The sequence below is a fragment of the Mastigoproctus giganteus genome, chromosome 3 (genome assembly GCF_048544385.1).
Source record: "Mastigoproctus giganteus isolate SK-2022 chromosome 3, ASM4854438v1, whole genome shotgun sequence".
NCBI lineage: Eukaryota > Metazoa > Arthropoda > Arachnida > Uropygi > Thelyphonidae > Mastigoproctus > Mastigoproctus giganteus.
In genome coordinates, this window is record NC_143577.1 from 255,735,049 (window position 1) to 255,754,419 (window position 19,371).

General features: G+C 38.2%; 1 protein-coding gene across 1 annotated transcript in view; it reads right to left on the minus strand.

Annotated features, from left to right (window-relative positions):
* Positions 1-19,371, minus strand: part of LOC150089081 (uncharacterized protein CG3556-like) — a 37,574-nt gene that overhangs the window by 13,997 nt on the left and 4,206 nt on the right. Inside the window, exons 3-5 of the mRNA XM_090370400.1 lie at positions 12,427-12,587; positions 9,466-9,655; positions 5,761-5,938 (exon numbers count right to left, since the gene is read on the minus strand). Of these exons, the coding sequence (XP_090226526.1) occupies positions 5,761-5,938; positions 9,466-9,655; positions 12,427-12,587 (529 nt within the window). The remainder of the gene's footprint in view (positions 1-5,760; positions 5,939-9,465; positions 9,656-12,426; positions 12,588-19,371) is intronic.

The following is a 19,371-nucleotide window of genomic DNA, read 5'->3' on the forward strand; positions in this document are numbered from 1 at the left end:
AACACACTCCTACTCTCAATTTTGATCTCCCAATGGTTATGTCACACGAAACTGACTCGACACTGCACTGTCCAGCGATGTCGACTGGCTTCACTTCCTTGGATTTTATGTGTTTCTTAACCAATAGCATAACCCCTCCTCCCTTCCTATCCTGTCTATCCTTTCTGTAGACGTTGTACTCCCCAAATTCCAGTTCTGCATTCCTTATATCTATGTGACACCACGTCTCTGATATCCCAACAATATCTGCCTTTGATGTTTTGAGCAATACCTCAAATTCATCAAATTTATTTACTAAACTCCTAGCATTGGTGTACACGCAAGTATACATGCACCTGTACACCAATGCTAGGAGTTTAGTAAATATGATCAAGAACTCTCACAACTGGCAAACTCCAGGAGTAGATAGCGTCCACAACTACTGGTACAAGAAGCTCACTTGCACACAAGCACCTGGCAGAGCAGTTCACCGAATGATAAGGCACCCAGAGACAATCCCGAAGTTTCTCACTCAAGGAATCACATATCTGAAGTCTAAAGACAAAGATACAAGAAACCCAGTGAAATATAGGCCAATCACTTGCCTCCCAACAATGTACAAGATCCTGACCAGCTGCATAACCAGGAAGATATCAGACCACTTGGAGAGCCAGAACATAATGGCCGAACAATAGAAACGATGCAAGCGGCTGAGCAAAGGATGCAAGGAGCAATTAACCACAGATGCCAAAGTTATGGAGCAAGCCTACATGAAGAGCCACATCATGTACACAGACTATTTCGATTACCACAAGGCCTTCGACTCCATGCCTCATAGCTGGCTAATAGAGGTGCTGAACATCTACAAAGTTAATCCGATAGGGACAAATTTCCTAAGAGATACAATGGCGAAATGGAGTACCATTAAGGTCGAATACATCACAACCAGGCCAATCCACATCAGGAGAGGAATCTTTTAGGGAGATGCCCTGAGCCCATTGTGGTTCTGTCTAGCACTACACCCGCTATCCACCATGCTCAACAGTAGCAAATATATAACCTCAAAGAAGGTTATATAACAAAGAATATGAAGGTTATATATCAAAGAAGGTTATAAGAAGGTTATGGATATAACCTCAAAGAAGGAAGGAAGGAAGAACCTGTACACCCTCACCCACCTGACGTACATGGATGACATCAAGCTCTATGCGGGAACTGAGAAGCAGCTTCAGCAACTACTCCAGATCACCGAAGAATTCAGCAATGATATTAGGATGGAATTTGGTCTGGACAAATGCAAGACTCACGGACTGCACCAGGAAAAATTAGTCAACCGAAACTACCAGCTGCAGACTGGTAAAGAGATCGAAGCCACAGCAGAGGGAGAGGCCTACATATACTTGGGGATGATGCAGGCTGAGCAGTTACAGCACAAGGAAATTAAAGCCTGCCTGACCGAAAAATACCATCAGAAACTCAGAAGCCTGCTGAAAGCAAAGCTGAATGGAGGGAACACAGTTAAAGCCATAAAACTTATGCAGTTCCAGTGCTAACATACTCCTTTGGGGGTCATAGATTGGACTAACACCGAGCTGGAGGATATCATGAGAAAGACAAGGACAATGATGACCAAGAGCCACCAACACCACCCGAAATCTGCCATGGAGAGACTGACAATTGCCCGGAAAGGAGGAGGAAGGGGCCTGATAGACCTCATTGAACAATAGAAGACAGCGATAGTTAACCTGAAGGATTACTTCCAGAAACCCACAGCAGCACTCCAGCAGGCCATAAAGAAAATAGACAAGCGGTATACCCCACTCAAACAAACAAGGAGCCCCCCCATCCAGGAGGCACAAACGAAGCTAGAAAGAGTGGCAGAGAAAACACTCCATGGCAGACACTACGATGAACTCCATGAAAATCACAGATAAAATTGCTTCCACTGCTTGGCTCATGAGCAGGATGCTCTTCCCCGAGACTGAAGGGTTCATGCTCGCCATCCAAGACCAGGTAAACAACAATAGGAACTATAGAAAATACATTGCTAAGGAAACCGGAGTGTTAGATGACACATGTCGACGATGCCACCTGGCCTCAGAAACGAGCCAACACATCATCGTGGGATGCAAGGTTATCACCCAGACTGAGTACACTCATAGATATGACCAGGTAGCCAAGATAATACATCAGAAGCTAGCAAGGAAATACCAGTTGATCAAAGAAAGTGTACCATACTACAAGTATGAACCCCAGGCAGTACTAGACACCCCAACCCACAAGCTGTACTGGAACTGCACCATAATAACGGATAGGACAATCCCACACAATAGATCGAACATAACCCTTGTGGACAAGAAGGAAAAGGCTACCTATCTGATTAACATAGCGGTCCCTAACACTGGCAACACTGCAGGAAACCCATGGGGAAAAAATCAGGAAGTACACGAACCTAAGATAGGAGATCAAAGAGATGTGGCATATACAACAATTAACAACAGTCCCGATTATCGTGTCAACCACAGGTATGGACTAAAACCCTACATAACAGCCTAGCAGCAATAGGTCTCCCAGCAAATACCTACAAGGAACTCCAGAAATTCGCAATCCTGAACACCTGTAGGATAATCAGAGAGTTTCTCGACCAACAGTAGCGCATTATAGCCTTAGATGCTAATGCGCTATAAAATCCTAAAACAAACTCTACCAACAGTTTTTTTTTTTTTTTTTTTGGTAGTTGTTGGCGCATAGGCTTCTGTGGCCATAATGCACCTCCCAAGGTTTTTGCAGTACTTTGATCCAAGCCCGAGGCAGGAATCGAACCCACGACCTTTGGGTTGCCAGGCAGGCACTTTACCCACCCGGCTAGACCGGTCGGCAGACCAACAGTAACACCAGACATAACAACAACCACCCTGTGTACTTTGTAGCAATTCTCGTCACGAGGTGGAACCGACAATCAGGGAGAAATAATATAAGAGCAATAATAATAATAATAATTATGGAGAGTTTGAATAATGAAAGGTAAAATCATTCTGCTTAACTCACTGATTAACCTTTTTTTTAGTAATGAAACTAATTATATATTAACTGAGTGATTAAAATTAAAAGAATTAAATTAATTATTTTAATTTTAATTAAAAGAGTTAATTAAAAAATCATTTGTATTTAGTTTTTTTTTCAAAATACATGAAAATTCAAAATCATAATCACATTCTCACAATTGAAACCACTCTATTTACTTTCTATATAGGTATCTGAAATACTGTTTTGATTTGATTTGATTTTTTTTGTGGTGCAACAACAACAAGGTTACAATGCCATGAAAAAGATCATAAAACATGAGTTTGGTAACCTTTAAAAAGGTTAAACTCATCAAAAGTTCATATACAGGGTGTCTCAAAAATATTGGTACAAACGTTTAGGGGAAGTAGGTAACACCTAAAGCAATGTGAATCGCATAGGAACCCATGACTGGAAACGTCACAGGAAAGTAGTAGCAGAAATGACACAAGACAGTAATTAGTGGCAAACATTTATTTGACATAATATTAACAATGGAGTACAAGATGGATGCATTTCATGATGTTACAACAGATGCTCGAAGGTTCTACCATGAGACGTGATGCATGTGTGACACCGACGCAGCATGGATTGGCAGACATGGTCGAACACACCTGGAGTTTCTTTGACAGTAGCAGCAGCGCAGACGAGATCCATTTCCGTCTCCACAGGCAATTTATACACGATAGATTTGAGGGCCCCCCCACAGAAAGAAATCAAGGCTCGATAAATCAGGTGAGCGTGGGGGCCACAGGTCCATCCTGGCCAATCTATCAACGCCCAAAACGTCTGTTCAAATGGTCACGGAGACACCTTCCATAATGGGCGGTGCCCCGTCATGTTGAAACCAAATGTTGCATCTCACATTTGCTGGAACATCGTCAAGTAACCCTGGTAGAACTTGTTCAAGAAAGATCTGATATTTAGCGGAGTTCATGCGGGATGGTAACAGGTATGGGCCGACTAAGCAGTCACCGACCATACCTGCCCACACATTTATTGCGAAGCGATGTTGTGCCGCATGGGGGAGCACACCGTGTGGGTTGTCGTGAGCCCACACATGAGCATTGTGCTGATTGAATAAGCCTTCCAGAGTGAAATAAGCCTCATCCGTGAACAAAACATAGGCTGGAAAATTCAAGTCTTGAACACTTTCTTGGAGAAACCACTGCGCAAAAGCCACACGTGCAGGATGATCTTGGGGGAGCAGTAACTGAACCCTTTGGAGATGAAAGGGGTGTAAGGAATCGTTGTGCCAGACACGCTGTACACTGCAATGAGACACTCCTAAGGCAGAGGCAACAGCACGTGTGCTGGTAGTAGGATTATTCTGGACGGCATTCAACACACTTCCTTCCATAGTGGGAGTTCGCGTCAAACGTGGTCTGCCCACACTACTCTTGTTACCTCTAAATGACCCAAAAACGCACAAATTTTGATGCACACGTGCAAACAAACAGTGGTCCGGTACATGTCTGTCTGGGAAGCGTTCTCCATAAATTCGTTGAGCGGCTCGTCCATTGCCCTTTGCTAATCCATACACTAGGTGCATGTCTGCCAGCTCACAGTTCGTATATCGATGCATGCTCTTTGTGCAGTGATACTGCTTGAATGAATAAACCAGAAATTTTCCCTCTCACGACTGATGAACAGTGCCGTGTACCGACTTACGTGACGTTTCCGGTTATGGGTTCCTATGCGATTCAAATTCCTTTAGATGTTACCTACCTTCCCTAAACGTTTGTACCAATATTTTTGAGACACAGTGTATATATACAGGTTTTTATTCAAAATGAAGTCCGGGGTTTCAGAATTTTTTTTTGGGAAAGCGCATGTGTCATAATCATTTGTAGCCATCTCGAAAGAACGCATAATATCTCAAGTTTCATTCCCACGCTCGCAATGTTCGGTATGCTGCATGGCTAACCCCCAGATGGCGTTGGACCCATACCACCGTGCAGTCGTTCGTTTGCCTGTGATGTCAGTTCTGCTCTGTTGCAACATGGCTTCGGAATGTAACGAGAAAGCTTCTACTGCAATTTCTTCCTGTGGGGTTTCGTAAAGGATAACGTTTTTGTGCCTCCCTTACCTGCAACTATACCAGAACTGAAAGATCGGATCACCAAACCCTTGACAGCATCACTCCTGACTTACTAAGCCATGCGTGGGAAGAATTCCTTTTCCGAGTTGATGTCTGCCGGATCACTAAAGGCTCTCATATTGAACATTTATGAGGTATGTAAAAAAACTTCATTACTATACTTGCATTCTGGAAATATTTCTTTCTTCCTATGTCTGCTCATGTGTGTACAGGAATTGTTTGAAACCCCAGACTTCATTTTGAATAACCCTGTATATAGGCATATGTTAACTAAATAAAAATCAGTATAATAGTAAAAATAAATTGTACTGTATATTTTATGTGAGTGCATATATATTATATGCACTTGTTTGGAGAGGTTTGAATCCCATTGGAAACTACAGGAATTAATCATAAATGCCTTGTCAGTCTGGACCATAGTTGGTCATCCTGGGCACATGGAATGGGATTTCCTCCACCAGCTTGCATGATATGCAAATCAGACTGTGAACAATTGTTTGTTCACAGTCTGTTCACATTAAGTAATAAAGTACTGACATGAAAAGTAGAAACTGCATTATATAACTGAATTCTGTGGTTTAAAAACAATTGCAATGACAATTTTGCAATTTGCTCACCTGAATTTTGGATCATTTGCAGCAGCAATTCTCATCAAGTCAAAAAATGTGATATTAGAAGGCACACGAAGTGTTACAGAAAAGGCTACATCCATATCATTTCCAATCCACAGAGAATACTGAACATACATTTTTGATGTCATCATATTCATTATCTCACTCATGGTGCTGATGTTAACTAAAAATAAAAAGGGAAATTTTATGAACATATTATATTATCAAGCTACAGTTTGTGGTTACTCTTTCTTTTATATTTTAGTCTTGTTAATGTTAGTCTAATTTCATTTTGGTGTAAATGCAGATGGTGTACTATATTATATATTAAAACATAATTTATAAATTAAATTTACATTATAAGTTAGAGTATAACTTAAATCTGTCATTCACACATAAAGCACATTTTTTGAATATTTCTTCAAGGGTAGTCAACTGCCGCAGAGGGGAAATAGGCTGGTTGGACTTAAAAAAAAAAAAAAAAAAAAAACAGGTACAGAATTTATGCATTATGTTCCATTAATAATTTCCAAATGCCAATTTCTTTGTTTTATGTATTTCCTAAACTGCACGTCATTTTTTCTATGTATTTGCAACATATAAAATAATTCATTTTTAATAAAATTGACATTCATTAATAGTCCACAGTACAACAGTATGTATTTAGTTTTTAAGGCAATTACTGAAAGTATATCACACCACTCATACCTCATATTAAACTCAAATTAAACTTTCTAAATTCAACTATGTTTAGAAAAAAAGATCCATAAAAATTCCTTGCGTCATCAACGGGATTCAAACTCAGGTCACTCATAGATCTTTGAGGAGATAATAGTACGATTGTGAATGCAAGATGCCGCAATCAATAGACTTCCAGCACACAATGATAATAGAGTGCCATATAAGCAATCATTCTGTATGTGACATTTTAATTAGCATTAGTAGAGGCATTTGATACAAGAAAGCAAGCTTATGCAGCATCAGCCAAAAAAAAAAAAAAAAAAACCACTTCCACTTCACCCCTCTGTTCGTTCAAAATACCTGTCCAGCCGAGCCTTAAACTTATTTAGGCTATCAACTTCCACGACAAGGGATGGAAGTTTGTTCCACCAACCAACCACCCGCTGGCTAAAGGCAAATTTCCGCACATCTATCCTACATCTGTCTTTCCTCAATTTGAATTTATGCCCTCTCAGGTGATTATTCTGAGCAAGAGGAAGAATCCCATCAGCATTGAGCATGCTCAAACCATTCAAGGCTTTATACACCTCTATTAGATCACCTTGCTGGTGCCTAGTCTCCAGACACTGTAATTTGCAAAACTTAAGCCTTTCTTCGTAAGAGCACCCCTTTGTTCCATTCTGTTCCATAATGGCAATGAAGATACCTAGGTCGATGATATGACCGGAAAATGAGAGCAGGCTGGTGCTGGAACCTTCACGAAATGATCCGGGAAAACCTCCAAAACCACCAGAACACGACAGAAGAGCTTTGCAAAGAATCGTTCATTCAGAACGCAAGTTGACATTGTAGCAACACATACAGGCCCTCAGTGAGATGATTTCAACACATATCAGCATCAGTACTGTGTGCAGGATGCTGCATGATATAGGTTACTATGGTCGTGTAACTGTCTACAAGCCACTAATCACCCCCAACCAATACCAGACATCATCTTTTTAGTGTAAGACTGGTCATTATTGGACTGTAGACCAAAGGGAAGTTGTGATTTGGAATGATGAGTCAAAGTATATGGTCTACCAGTGTGATGGTTGTGTCCGAGTGTGGTAGATTCCCATATAAAGCTACCTGCCAGATTATTATTATTATTATTATTATTATTATTATTATTATTATTAGCTACATGGTGCAAGGAAGCCTGAGGCTTATGCTGCACCAGCAAAAAAAAAAAAAAAATTCCCCAAGTTACCCTGAGAAAGAGAGAGAGAGAGAACAAGAGACAGAAATAGAAGGGAATCACTAAGAAAGAGAAGAATGATGATATCCAGCTCAGGACCCTGGGTGTGCCAAGCCCATACTCACCAGATGTGAGCCCCTGGGGTTGATGGCATCGTACCAACATTGAAGTTTCTCGTAGGCAGCACGATATTTTGGGACTGTTTTCATGGTTTGGCCTGAGTCCATTGGTTGTTTTAGATAAACCATGAATGTCAAGATCTGTCTGGATATCCTGGACAACATTCATTACCTGCATTGTGGCAGCACGTCAGAGAAGGCCCATACTTTTATTAGCAGGACAATGGTCCATGTCATACTGCTCGAGTTTTAAAGTTCTCGAACTCCAGTTTGAGAACATGGACATCGAAAAGTTGGACTAGCCATCCCCAAGCCCTGACTCAATCCTATAGAGAACTTCTGGGATGAATGAGTGCATGTGAGAAGAGACAACCAAAAAAATAGCTGAACTGGGCGCCGCTTTTAAGGCTGAATAGCAGAAAAAATCGGAAGACATTCACAAAAATGACTGGTAGAGAGTATTCCACTGAGACTAGAGGCTGTCATAAAAGCTAAAGGTTTCAACACATGTTATTGGTTTTTCAGTAAATAAAAGTTATTTGAAAATATGCAGGTGTCCAGATATTAATGGTAGGGCAGTGTATATGGACTAACATGTTACAATATCACATAGTGCAATACCCAGACAATTTATTGTAAGGAAAAAGTTTGTTTTGCCATCAGTGATTCCGTTAACTAAGCAAATTCGAATCATGTTGGCCTAAAATCACTTAAAAGGATAAGTTGGTCTAACTTAACTAAGTTTATAGTATCCTGGTTTTTTCCTACAGATTTTAATTACGGCCTGCATATATTTTAAATGTTTTTAATATAGTGTAATTTAAACTCTAAAGACATACAGTATGTGCATTTCCTATAACTGAATAACTGATTTAACTTATTTGAAATAATATTTCTAATTTCTGATTATTATCAGTGTATTAAAAGAATTAAAGTAAATTCTCTACTTTGTTCGGTGCCTCCGTAGCCAGGAGCAGCAGTGCATAGCACATGCTTCTTGATCAGACCGGGGTTCGAGCCCATGACCACCAAATACGGAGGATGCAGAAAGGTCAGGAAATGACCACCGCATATCCCCGAAGCAATATGGCCCTAGTTGCTAATGCTCCTAAAAAAAAAAAAAAAAAAAATCTATTTTGTTTTAATTTTGTTTCCCAGAATTTGTAGTTTACACTTTTTTTTTTTTTTTCCTGGTTCCCAGAAAAATGCAAACAAGGGGGTTGTACTGTATATCAAAAATTATTATCTCTTTTTATAATATATCCCATGATGCAGCAAAGAATAAAGGGGTATTATTCGTATTAGTAGTGGCAGATGATGCAAGAAAGCAAGCTTATATAGCATAAGCAAAATATACATACTTTCAGGGGAGGGCTTACTTAGTAAAAAGTGTAAAACTGTTTCCATGTTTCCAAATAATTTCATTAAAAATCTACAAGCTACATCAGCTTATGTTCTGTTCAGTTTCTCTGGAACAAAGATTTTTGTAAATAAAGTTAGCATTTTATAATCATTTGTTACTAATCAAATGAACAGGCTGTGGGGTTATGCAATAAATATTTTATCCAGAGTTTGTTTCCAAACCAATGAAGGTTTTAACATCAGAAAAGTTGTGTACCTCTGTTCATCATTGTTCACACATACACAGATAGAGACAAGATTAAATAATGCTACCTGATGCCGTGCTTGGACAGTTCACATTTCTCAGATTTACAAGGCTGCTTCCCTTCAACACTGGAAGTACCAGGTAGGTGGACAAAAAATCTCCAAAGGAACCATTCTGAATCTGATGGTCTATGAGAAAACTGGCTGCATTCTTTAAATCCCAATCCTCATCTTCTTCATGTCCAGCAGCAAAAAGGGCCTGTATGAGAAAGAAAGGGTGAGGATGTTACATTTAAACCTCATACAATCAAAGAGTAAATACTAACTGATTTTTATAAATACGGGTAATGATGCAACTTGAGTGTGTGTGGTATGGTTGTTATTGGCTCATGGTGCAAAAGCTCTCCTAAACAGTTATCAAAAATCAGTTTTCTCACATGGTGTAGTGAAACTTATTGAAATAGAACTATTTTTTTGCAAGTAGTATAATTCCCTTCGATATGAAGGGAATCTAGAAATGAAACATACATACACACTATTACAACATGATCAATGCCTTTGTTTTACAGCATGAGGTTATGATGCTTTTCCTAGTATCTGGGACTGAGGACCAGTTCCAAACAACTATTTCTCCGGCTATAATGGCGTCATAATCTTCAAGTGGTCTCCAACTCAGATCTTAATCAATGCAATAATATTAGTAAACTGAATGTTGATGGCATCTTTACTCTTTCTCAGGCAACATTCATAAGGGATATAAATTTAAACTGAAAAAAAAAAAAAAAAAAAAATTGCAAAATAGTTCTGCAAAAATTTGTCCTAGCTAGAGAGTCACTAAACATTAGAATAAACTTTACTTTATTATTATTAGCTGCCCAAGAAGAGAAAAATGATAATATCCAGCTCAGGACCCTGGGTGTGCCAAGCCCATACTCACTAGATGTGAGCCCCTGGGGGTGTTTGGTGTTGTGAAGGCAAGATGTTTGAATGCAAATAAAGAAGGATTAGGAAAATTGTTATAAGGAATGGGCAAATGAAATGGTCCTCCTCCCACATCCATTTTGGGTGAATAAACCTGCTTCCTTGAATCATTTTGTTGCCAATAATAATAATAATAATAATACATATGACTAAAATATACTTTTTTTTTATTAAATACCCAGAACTATTTTGAGATGTATGCTATTGATGCAATGAGTATGAATAATGGAATAATGGTTAAATGGTTAGCTGACCAACAGACATATAAATTTTCTTTTTCCAAAGCTAAATAACAATAACTATGAATTATGAGGAGTAACCAGTTTAGTTAAATGGTTACAAAAAAAAAAAAAAAAAAAAAACCCTTTATATCTTTCAAGCTAGTTCAACTGGAATTTAGCAGTAATTCACCTTACAAAAATTCATATTACAATTCATGCAGAACAGGAAATACTTTATTCATTTTAAGAAACTCACATTGTGAATTTAAGCTTCATTCTTATCAAGTCAGTTAAAAGTTCTTCAAACAGGCCTGGGGGGGGGGATAACCACTCATAACAACTGCACCAACCTTATGTAAGATAAAGACTAATAAAATAAAATTAAACACAGGATAAAACTATATTAAAACTGTACTGATAAAGCTAAGGGTTAAAAGTGATAAATATAATAAATAGATAAAATTCAAAATATATAAATATTATGCATTAAGGATGAAAAACAACGTAGTTTTATCAGAATATTCTATTTTATATTAAATATACAGTTTTATCCTGTGTTTAATGTAATTTTTCTTTTATTTAAATCTTTGTCATATATATATACGGTTTGGTTCATTTATTGACTTAAAAGTTGTTGGCAAAGTAATCTAATCGAACAAGTTAGTGTGTAGCATCTCATATTGTGAATGCCTTCACAACAAGTTTCCCTGATCTTGCACTACCTCAGATAAGCAATGCTTCACCAGCAGAGAAGACTAATGTTACTCATTCTTGGAGGATACTGATGACAATAAGCACTGCTCTTCTTGAACTAATGTTTTTAGTGGAGTTCTCCAGAGTTCAATGCTGGGCACATTATCATTTTCAATATTTATTAATTATACTGAAAAGATATATCAGCCTTAATGTCTAAGTTTTCAGATGATTCAAAGGTTGGCAGAGTAGTTAATGATGGTAATCAGAATATGTTGCAACAAGATCTAAAACTTTACTACTCATGTACAAGCTACTGCATATGGGCAGTAGAAATCCCAGAATAAATACTCTATGGTACCACAACCAAGGTAGTGGAAAACAAAAAAAGATCTGGGATAATGTGCAGAAAGACAATAAGTTTGATGAGCAGTGCAACCAGATGCAAAGACAGCTCATGGGTTCTGTCAGTAGTAACAAGGAAGTTAAGACAATGGTTAGATCTGTATGCAGTACTCCAGACATGGAGTACTGCATACAGCTCTAGAAGTTTCATTTTAGCAAGGATGTGGATTTGTTGGAATGAGTAGCATTAGTGTTAGCCAAATAGTGCAAGGATGGCACTGGGAAAAAAAAATAATAATAATAGCACAGAGAAGAGTAATAGGATTAGTAAGGTAAACAAAAGGGTATCCTTACCAAGAAAGGCTCCAGTTCTACAAATTGTAGCACCTTGACACTAGGAAACTGCAAGGAGATTGATTGAGTGTTTAAGGCTTTGAATGGATTGAGTGAACTGAATGCTCATGGTATCCTCTCAGAAACACATCAAATTTAAATGAATTGAAATTGGGGGTATAAAATTTAAATTGAAAAAGAACGGCAGCAGATTAGATGTGCAAAAGTAAGTGATTGCTAAAAAAAACTATAATCTGGTGTGGAAGCAGATAGTTTGAATAAATTTAAGGAAGAATTAGATAAATAAATTAGAGGGGATAGACAAGATATGAGGTGGATATTTTTTTATTTTTTTTGTTAATGCTGTATAAGCTTGCATCATTTGCTATTACTAATACTGAAGTGTAGAAGGAAACGAAACTGAATATTTTAGGCCCATTATTCTACAGTGACCTACCTGCATCACAAGGGCTGTGGTGTATATACTCCCAAAACTTCCATCCTCATTCTGGGATTGTTTTAACTTTGCTATTGCTTTAGTGAAATTAAAATTTTCAAAAAATGACTGGTTTTGTTTTTGGACACATGCGAGACCCATTACTGCTAAAGCTTCCATATCTGAAAAATATTAACAAATGGAAACTATAAAAAACTGAATGTAAAAAAATTATAACAAAAGAATTGTTTACTTATGCCTTGTTGTTATTACTGTAATATTATATTCACATTAAAGAAATGTCAACAGCAACTTTATATAGTAGTAGTAGTAGCAGTGGCATTTGATGCAAGAAAGCAAGTGAATGAGCTTATGCAGCATCAGCCAAAAAAAAAAAAAAAAATCACACCATTCCCTCCAAATGCCTGTCCAGTTCCTCCTTAAATTTATTCAACCTATCAACTTCCACAACGACAGATGGAAGTTTGTTCCAGCAATTAACCACCCGCTGGCTAAAGGCAAATTTCTACACATCTAATCTACATCTGTCTTTTCTTAATTTGAATTTATGCCCCCTTAGGTTTGTAATCTGAACAAGTGGAAGGATCCCATCAGAATTCAGCGTGCTCAACCCATTCAAGGCCTTATACACCTCAATCAGATCACCGCGCAGGTGCCTAGTCTCCAGCCACTGCAATTTGCAGAACTTAAGCCTCTCTTGGTAAGAGGATCCCTTCATTCCCCTCACCAATCTTGTTGCCCTTCTCTGTACACGCTCAAGTAAATCTACATCCTACCTAAAATGAGGCCTCCAGACCTGTACGCAGTACTCAAGGCGTGGCCTGACCATTACCTTATACAGAGGGACAATCACCTCCTTCTCCCTGCAAAATTCCTATATATCATTGACAAAACCCCATGACCTGCCCTGGCAGCCTGTCTGCATTGCTCAGAAAACTTCATATCTGACTGCACAATTACTCCCAGGTCTTTTTCATTTTCTACCACTTTAAGTGTAGTACCACACAGTTGGTACGTTTCTCTGGGGTTACTTCTACCCATATGCAGTACTTTGCATTTGTCAAGGTTAAACTTCAGTTGCCACTTCTTAGCCCATCTGCCCAAATTATCTAGATCCTGTTGCAGTAGCACACTGCCATTACTGTCATTAACAACCCTGCCAACCTTTGTATCATCTGCAAACTTCGACATTAAGCCTGATATACCTTCATCAATATCACTGATAAATATACAAAATAACAGTGGACCTAACACCGAACCCTGTGGAACTCCACTAATAACATTAGTTCAAGAAGAGCAGCACCCATTGATTACCACCCTCTGTCTTCTCCCACTTAACCATCCTTTTATCCATTGTAGCAACTTACCCTTAATACCATTCTGCTCCAATTTGTACAATAGTCTTCCATGCGCAACAGTGTCAAAACCTTTCCTGAAATCCAAATATATGATATCAAAATTATTTTTTGCATCCAGTTCCTATGTAACCACATCATAATATCCTATCAAATTTGTCAGACAAGACTTTCCCTTAACAAACCCATGCTGTGTCTGAATTATTGCTGCAGTCTTGTCTAGATGATCCTGCAATGCATCTTTAACCAGTGACTCCATTATTTTACCCGGAACAGAAGTTAAACTAACTGGTCTGTAATTACTCGTGTCACCCTTCGATCCCCCTTTGTGAATTGGGGATACATTTGCACATCTCCAATCCGTGGGAACCTCTCCTGAGTCCAAGGATGCTGTCATAATTATGGCTAAGGGTTTGCTTAGTTGCTTTGCCGCCTCCTTTAATATAACTGGATAGATCCCATCCACTCCAGGTGCTTTTCTTATGTTTAACTTCAACAATTTCTCCTCCACTTTGCTTTCAGTTATTACAAAATCATTAAGTATCCTGCTACAATTTGATAACCTTCTACCATTTTCAAACCTTAATAATTCCTCATGTGTGAATGTAGATGCAAAATACTCATTCAGTTTGTTTGCTATCTGAGCAGGATCATCAACAGTCGAACCATCGATGTCAAGTGGACCAATCAGATTCATCCCCTTCCTTTTAGAGTTTATATAAGTAAAGAAATCCTTGCTGTTTTTCTTAGCATCTTTTGCCAAGGATTTCTCGTAATCTGCCTTCGCCTGCCTAACCTCCTTTGTCACCTGATTACAGACTAGCTTATATCTGCCATAGGCTTCTGAGTCGCTTGATAATTTATATGCATCCCATGCATTTTTCTTCTCTATTACGAGTCTCATTAGTTCATTAGATAACCATTTAGGCCTAAACCTTGAACAATATTTCTTAATAGGTATGAAACTTTTAGTAGCTTCCACGATTAATTCCTTGAATGCTTCCCACTTAGAATTTACTGTTGGTAACATCGTCAGTTTATCCCACTGTACAGAATTTAAAAACTGTCGGAGACCACTGTACTTACCTTTACGAAAGAAAAAACCCTTTCCTTTACCCCTGATGGTAGTTAAATCTTTAAGTAAATCCCACTGATGTGGGATTTACTTAAAGATCACTGCCACCTAGTGGTTCCTTTATCTGCAAATTCTTAATACACGAATGATCACTGCTGATAACTAGATCAAGAGTATTACTTTCTCTGGTTGCCTCTCGAACATGCTGCTGCAGAAAACAATCATCCAATAAATCCACAAAAGTCTGACTAGTGTGTAAGTGACCAACCCACAAGTTCCAGTCAATATCTGGGAAGTTAAAATCCCCCATTATAAGACATTCCGATTTACTAGCCCACTCTATTTCTCTGTACAATTGTTCATTGTACTCATTCGAGTCATTAGGCCTATAACACACTCCTACTCTTATTTTTGCTTTCGCAGTGCTTATGTCACACCAAACTGACTCAACAGTGCACTGTTCATCTATATCAACTGGATGCACTTCTTTTGATTTTATGTTTTTCTTAATTAAGAGCATAACACCTCCTCCCTTTCTATCCTGTCTATCCTTTCTGTACACATTGTACTCCCCAAATTCATGGGATAGTCCCTGCTATCCCAACAATATCCGCCTTTGATGTCTTGACCAACACTTCAAATTCATCAAATTTATTTACTATACTTCTAGCATTGGTATACATGCAAGCATACATGCTCCTAATCCTATTCTTAGTTACCCTAACACATCCCATATACCCACTTATTTCAGGATGACTGCCATCCGTCCCTGAAACCCCCAACACCCCACGCTCCAGGTCGCTACTTATTCTAATAGAAGTTGTGCAAGAATCACCTTCACCTCTGCCTATGGCTACTGTTAAACTATTAGTCCTTGTATCCCCCCAAGCTAGCAGTTTTACTTGCATGTATACGCATTGGTATACATGCAAGCATACATGCTCCTACTCCTATTCTTAGTTACCCTAACACATCCCATATACCCACTTATTTCAGGATGACTGCCATCCGTCCCTGAAACCCCCAACACCCCACGCTCCAGGTCGCTACTTATTCTAATAGAAGTAGTGACCCACCTAACACTGCCTCGATAGCATAAGCAAATATTCTTGCACCCTTTCTATTTAGGTGTATCCCATCCCTATAGTTGTGTATACATCATAATAGAAACAGAGGCCTTCTTATTGTTGTGTTTTTTTTTTGGTTTTGGCTGCTGGCCCTTGATGAAGTAGTTAAAATCTTAGGATATACAGCATTAAGTACCAATTATATATTCTCATTTAATTTTATTTAAATTTTATATAATCTATTTTTATTTTTCAGGCACTTTTTAATTTTTTCCATTGTTGCTATACTTGACATATCAGCACCATTACCTATACACTTATCTAATCTATTTGTCCATATTTTATTATGGTTGCTAGGCATTTCTGCTATTACTAGCAGTGAACCAGATCCATAAATCAATATAATATATATTATTATTTGTTTGGTTTTTTAGATGCTCAGTTTTATCACTACAACCTATTATCATTATTATTTATATTATGTGTACACACACACGCACACACACATATATATATATATATATATATATATACAGTCGGACCTCTCTTTAACGAACTTCCATACAGTGAATTTTTCTATGTAGTGAACTTTTTTGATTTCCTGTTGGTCATTACACTGGAAACAGTTTCTGTATGATGAAGAAAATTTCCATATAACGAACTGATTTCGAGGGACCCGGGTATGTATTTTTCGCATCTCTAGCTTTAGGCAAGAGAGCCGATGCTGTAAAAGCACAAATTATGAGTTAAAATGATTAAGAATTAATCCCTTTAGCTCTTAAATGATAAAGGGATTAATTCCCTTAATTCCACAAATTAAGAGCTAAAACATTTCATAATTTAGTGGTGCCAGCAAAACCCTGCAAAAGGAAACTGGCCAACCATACTGCAGGATAGAAAAAGATTGAAGGTTTTGTAGGCAATGGCTAAAAAGAAGTAAAACCCATATGCCACTGTACTGAGAAGTCAGGCTGGTCAACTGCTATCTATATGTCCACAGCTATTGACAAAGATTAAGACATATTCCCAATGCTGACATTGCATTAGCATTAGCATTAGTAGAGGCATTTGATGCAAGAAAGCAAGCTTATGCAGCATCAGCCAAAAAAAAAAAAAAAAATAAATAAATAAAAATTAACCACTTCCACTTCACCCCTCTGTTCGTTCGATATACCTGTCCAGCTGAGCCTTAAACCTATTTAGGCTATCAACTTCCACGACAAGGGATGGAAGTCTATTCCACCAACCAACCACCCGCTGGCTAAAGGCAAATTTCCTCACGTCTATCCTACATCTGTCTTTCCTCAATTTGAATTTATGCCCTCTCAGGTGATTATTCTGAGCAAGAGGAAGAATCCCATCAGCATTGAGCATGCTCAAGTCATATAAGGCAATGGTCAGGCCACGCCTTGAGTACTGCGTACAGGTCTGGAGGCCTCATTTTAGGAAAGATGTAGATTTACTTGAGCGTGTACAGAGAAGGGCAACAAGATTGGTGAGGGGAATGAAGGGATCCTCTTATCAAGAGAGGCTTAAGTTCTGCAAATTTCAGTGGCTGGAGACTAGGCACCTGCGCGGTGATCTGATTGAGGTATATAAAGCCTTGAATGGGTTGAGCATGCTGAATTCTGATGGGATCCTTCCACTTGTTCAGATTACGAACCTAAGGGGACATAAATTCAAATTAAGAAAAGACAGATGTAGAATAGATGTGCGGAAATTTGCCTTTAGCCAGCGGGTGGTTAATTGCTGGAACAAACTTCCATCTGTCGTTGTGGAAGTTGATAGGTTGAATAAATTTAAGGAGGAACTGGACAGGCATTTGGAGGGAATGGTGTGATTTTTTTTTTTTTTTGGCTGATGCTGCATAAGCTCATACATTTGCTTTCTTGCATCACATGCCACTACTACTACTACTACTACTACTACAATTTCTCCTCAACACTTTGCTCTCAGTTATTACAAAATCATTTATCTCACTGCCAGAGTTTAATACACTTGTGGTATTCCCCTCTTTGAAGATCTCCTCCTGTGTGAATTTATATGCAAAATACTCATTCAGTTTATCAGCACTTGAGCAGGATAATCAATGTTCAAACCATCTATGTTAAGTGGACCAATCTGATTCATTCCCTTCTTTCTAGAGTTTACATAAGTAAAGTGCTCTTTGCTGTTTTCATCCTAGTGCAGAATATTGTTCTCACATTATTATTATTATTATTATTAGCCTTATGGTGCAAAGAAGCCTGAGGCTTATGCTGAACTTGACAAAAAAAAAAAAAAAAAAAAATCCTGAGAGAGAGAGAGAGAAGTAGAAGGGAATCACCAAGAAGGAGAAGAATGATGATATCCAACTCAGGATCCTGGGTGTGCCAAGCCCATACTCACCAGATGTGAGCCCCTGGGGTTTCTGGGGCATTGCTCCCATAACCTCTCTCAGGCTTCTAAACTCCATTCAAAAGAGGACAATTAGATTAATTAATGACCTATCCCTTACAAAATCTAAAAAAACCAGCATCTATGTTCTTCTGAACTAGCTTCTGTAATCCCACCCTCTTTTCCAAACCAACCAAACATGTGCTGCAACTATTCAACATCCACTTACTGTCCAATAACTTATAAAACCAGCTTTTCCTTCTTCCTCATTTACCCCATCAACTTCCATTTTCTGAAATAATCTCCCTTCCATATATTTTCCAAAAATTACAATCCATAGGAATTCAAGTCAAATGTCAACAAGTATTTTCTTTTATCTTCTCAACCTTCTATTCACACACATGGTACTAAGTACTATAGGTTCTAATACTTTTTGTGTTTTGAGTTTTAGATACTGTATATAAAAAAAAAGTTTTTCTGGTTATGCAGAGGTTGAAAATAATATATATATCACTAGTTATGACAGCAATCAACATCTTTTTATGTAGTGAGTTTCTGGAATTTGATAAAGCAAAGACAAGTGTAATGTTTTTGGTGAGCATGTCAAAAAATAAATGCTATATTCAGGACAGTTTTCTGCTTACTTCTTTCCTTATTTTATGGCCTACTGACTAATCCACATATGAAGAGTGGTCAGCATTTTTGGGATCCAACAAGTGCAAACCTTGTTGTGGCCTAGTTTATTTATGATGGTTATCACAGCAAGTTTCCCCATACCTACTGCATCACACAATTTGCATGTTGTGATGAGCAATCCTCTTTGATCAGCACATTGATCCTGCTTTTGTTGTCACTGACGTTACTGGCCGGCCACTTCGGGGCTTGTCAACAATGTTACTTTCCCCACTCTTAAAGTGTCTTACCCAATGTCCAACTGTACTCACATCTACAGTATTGTCACCATAAACATTTTTGAGATGCATATGGATTTTGAAAGACATCACGTCTACCTTGGTAAGAAATTCAATTGCCACTCTTTGCTCGATATGTATATCTGTAATATCCACCATTT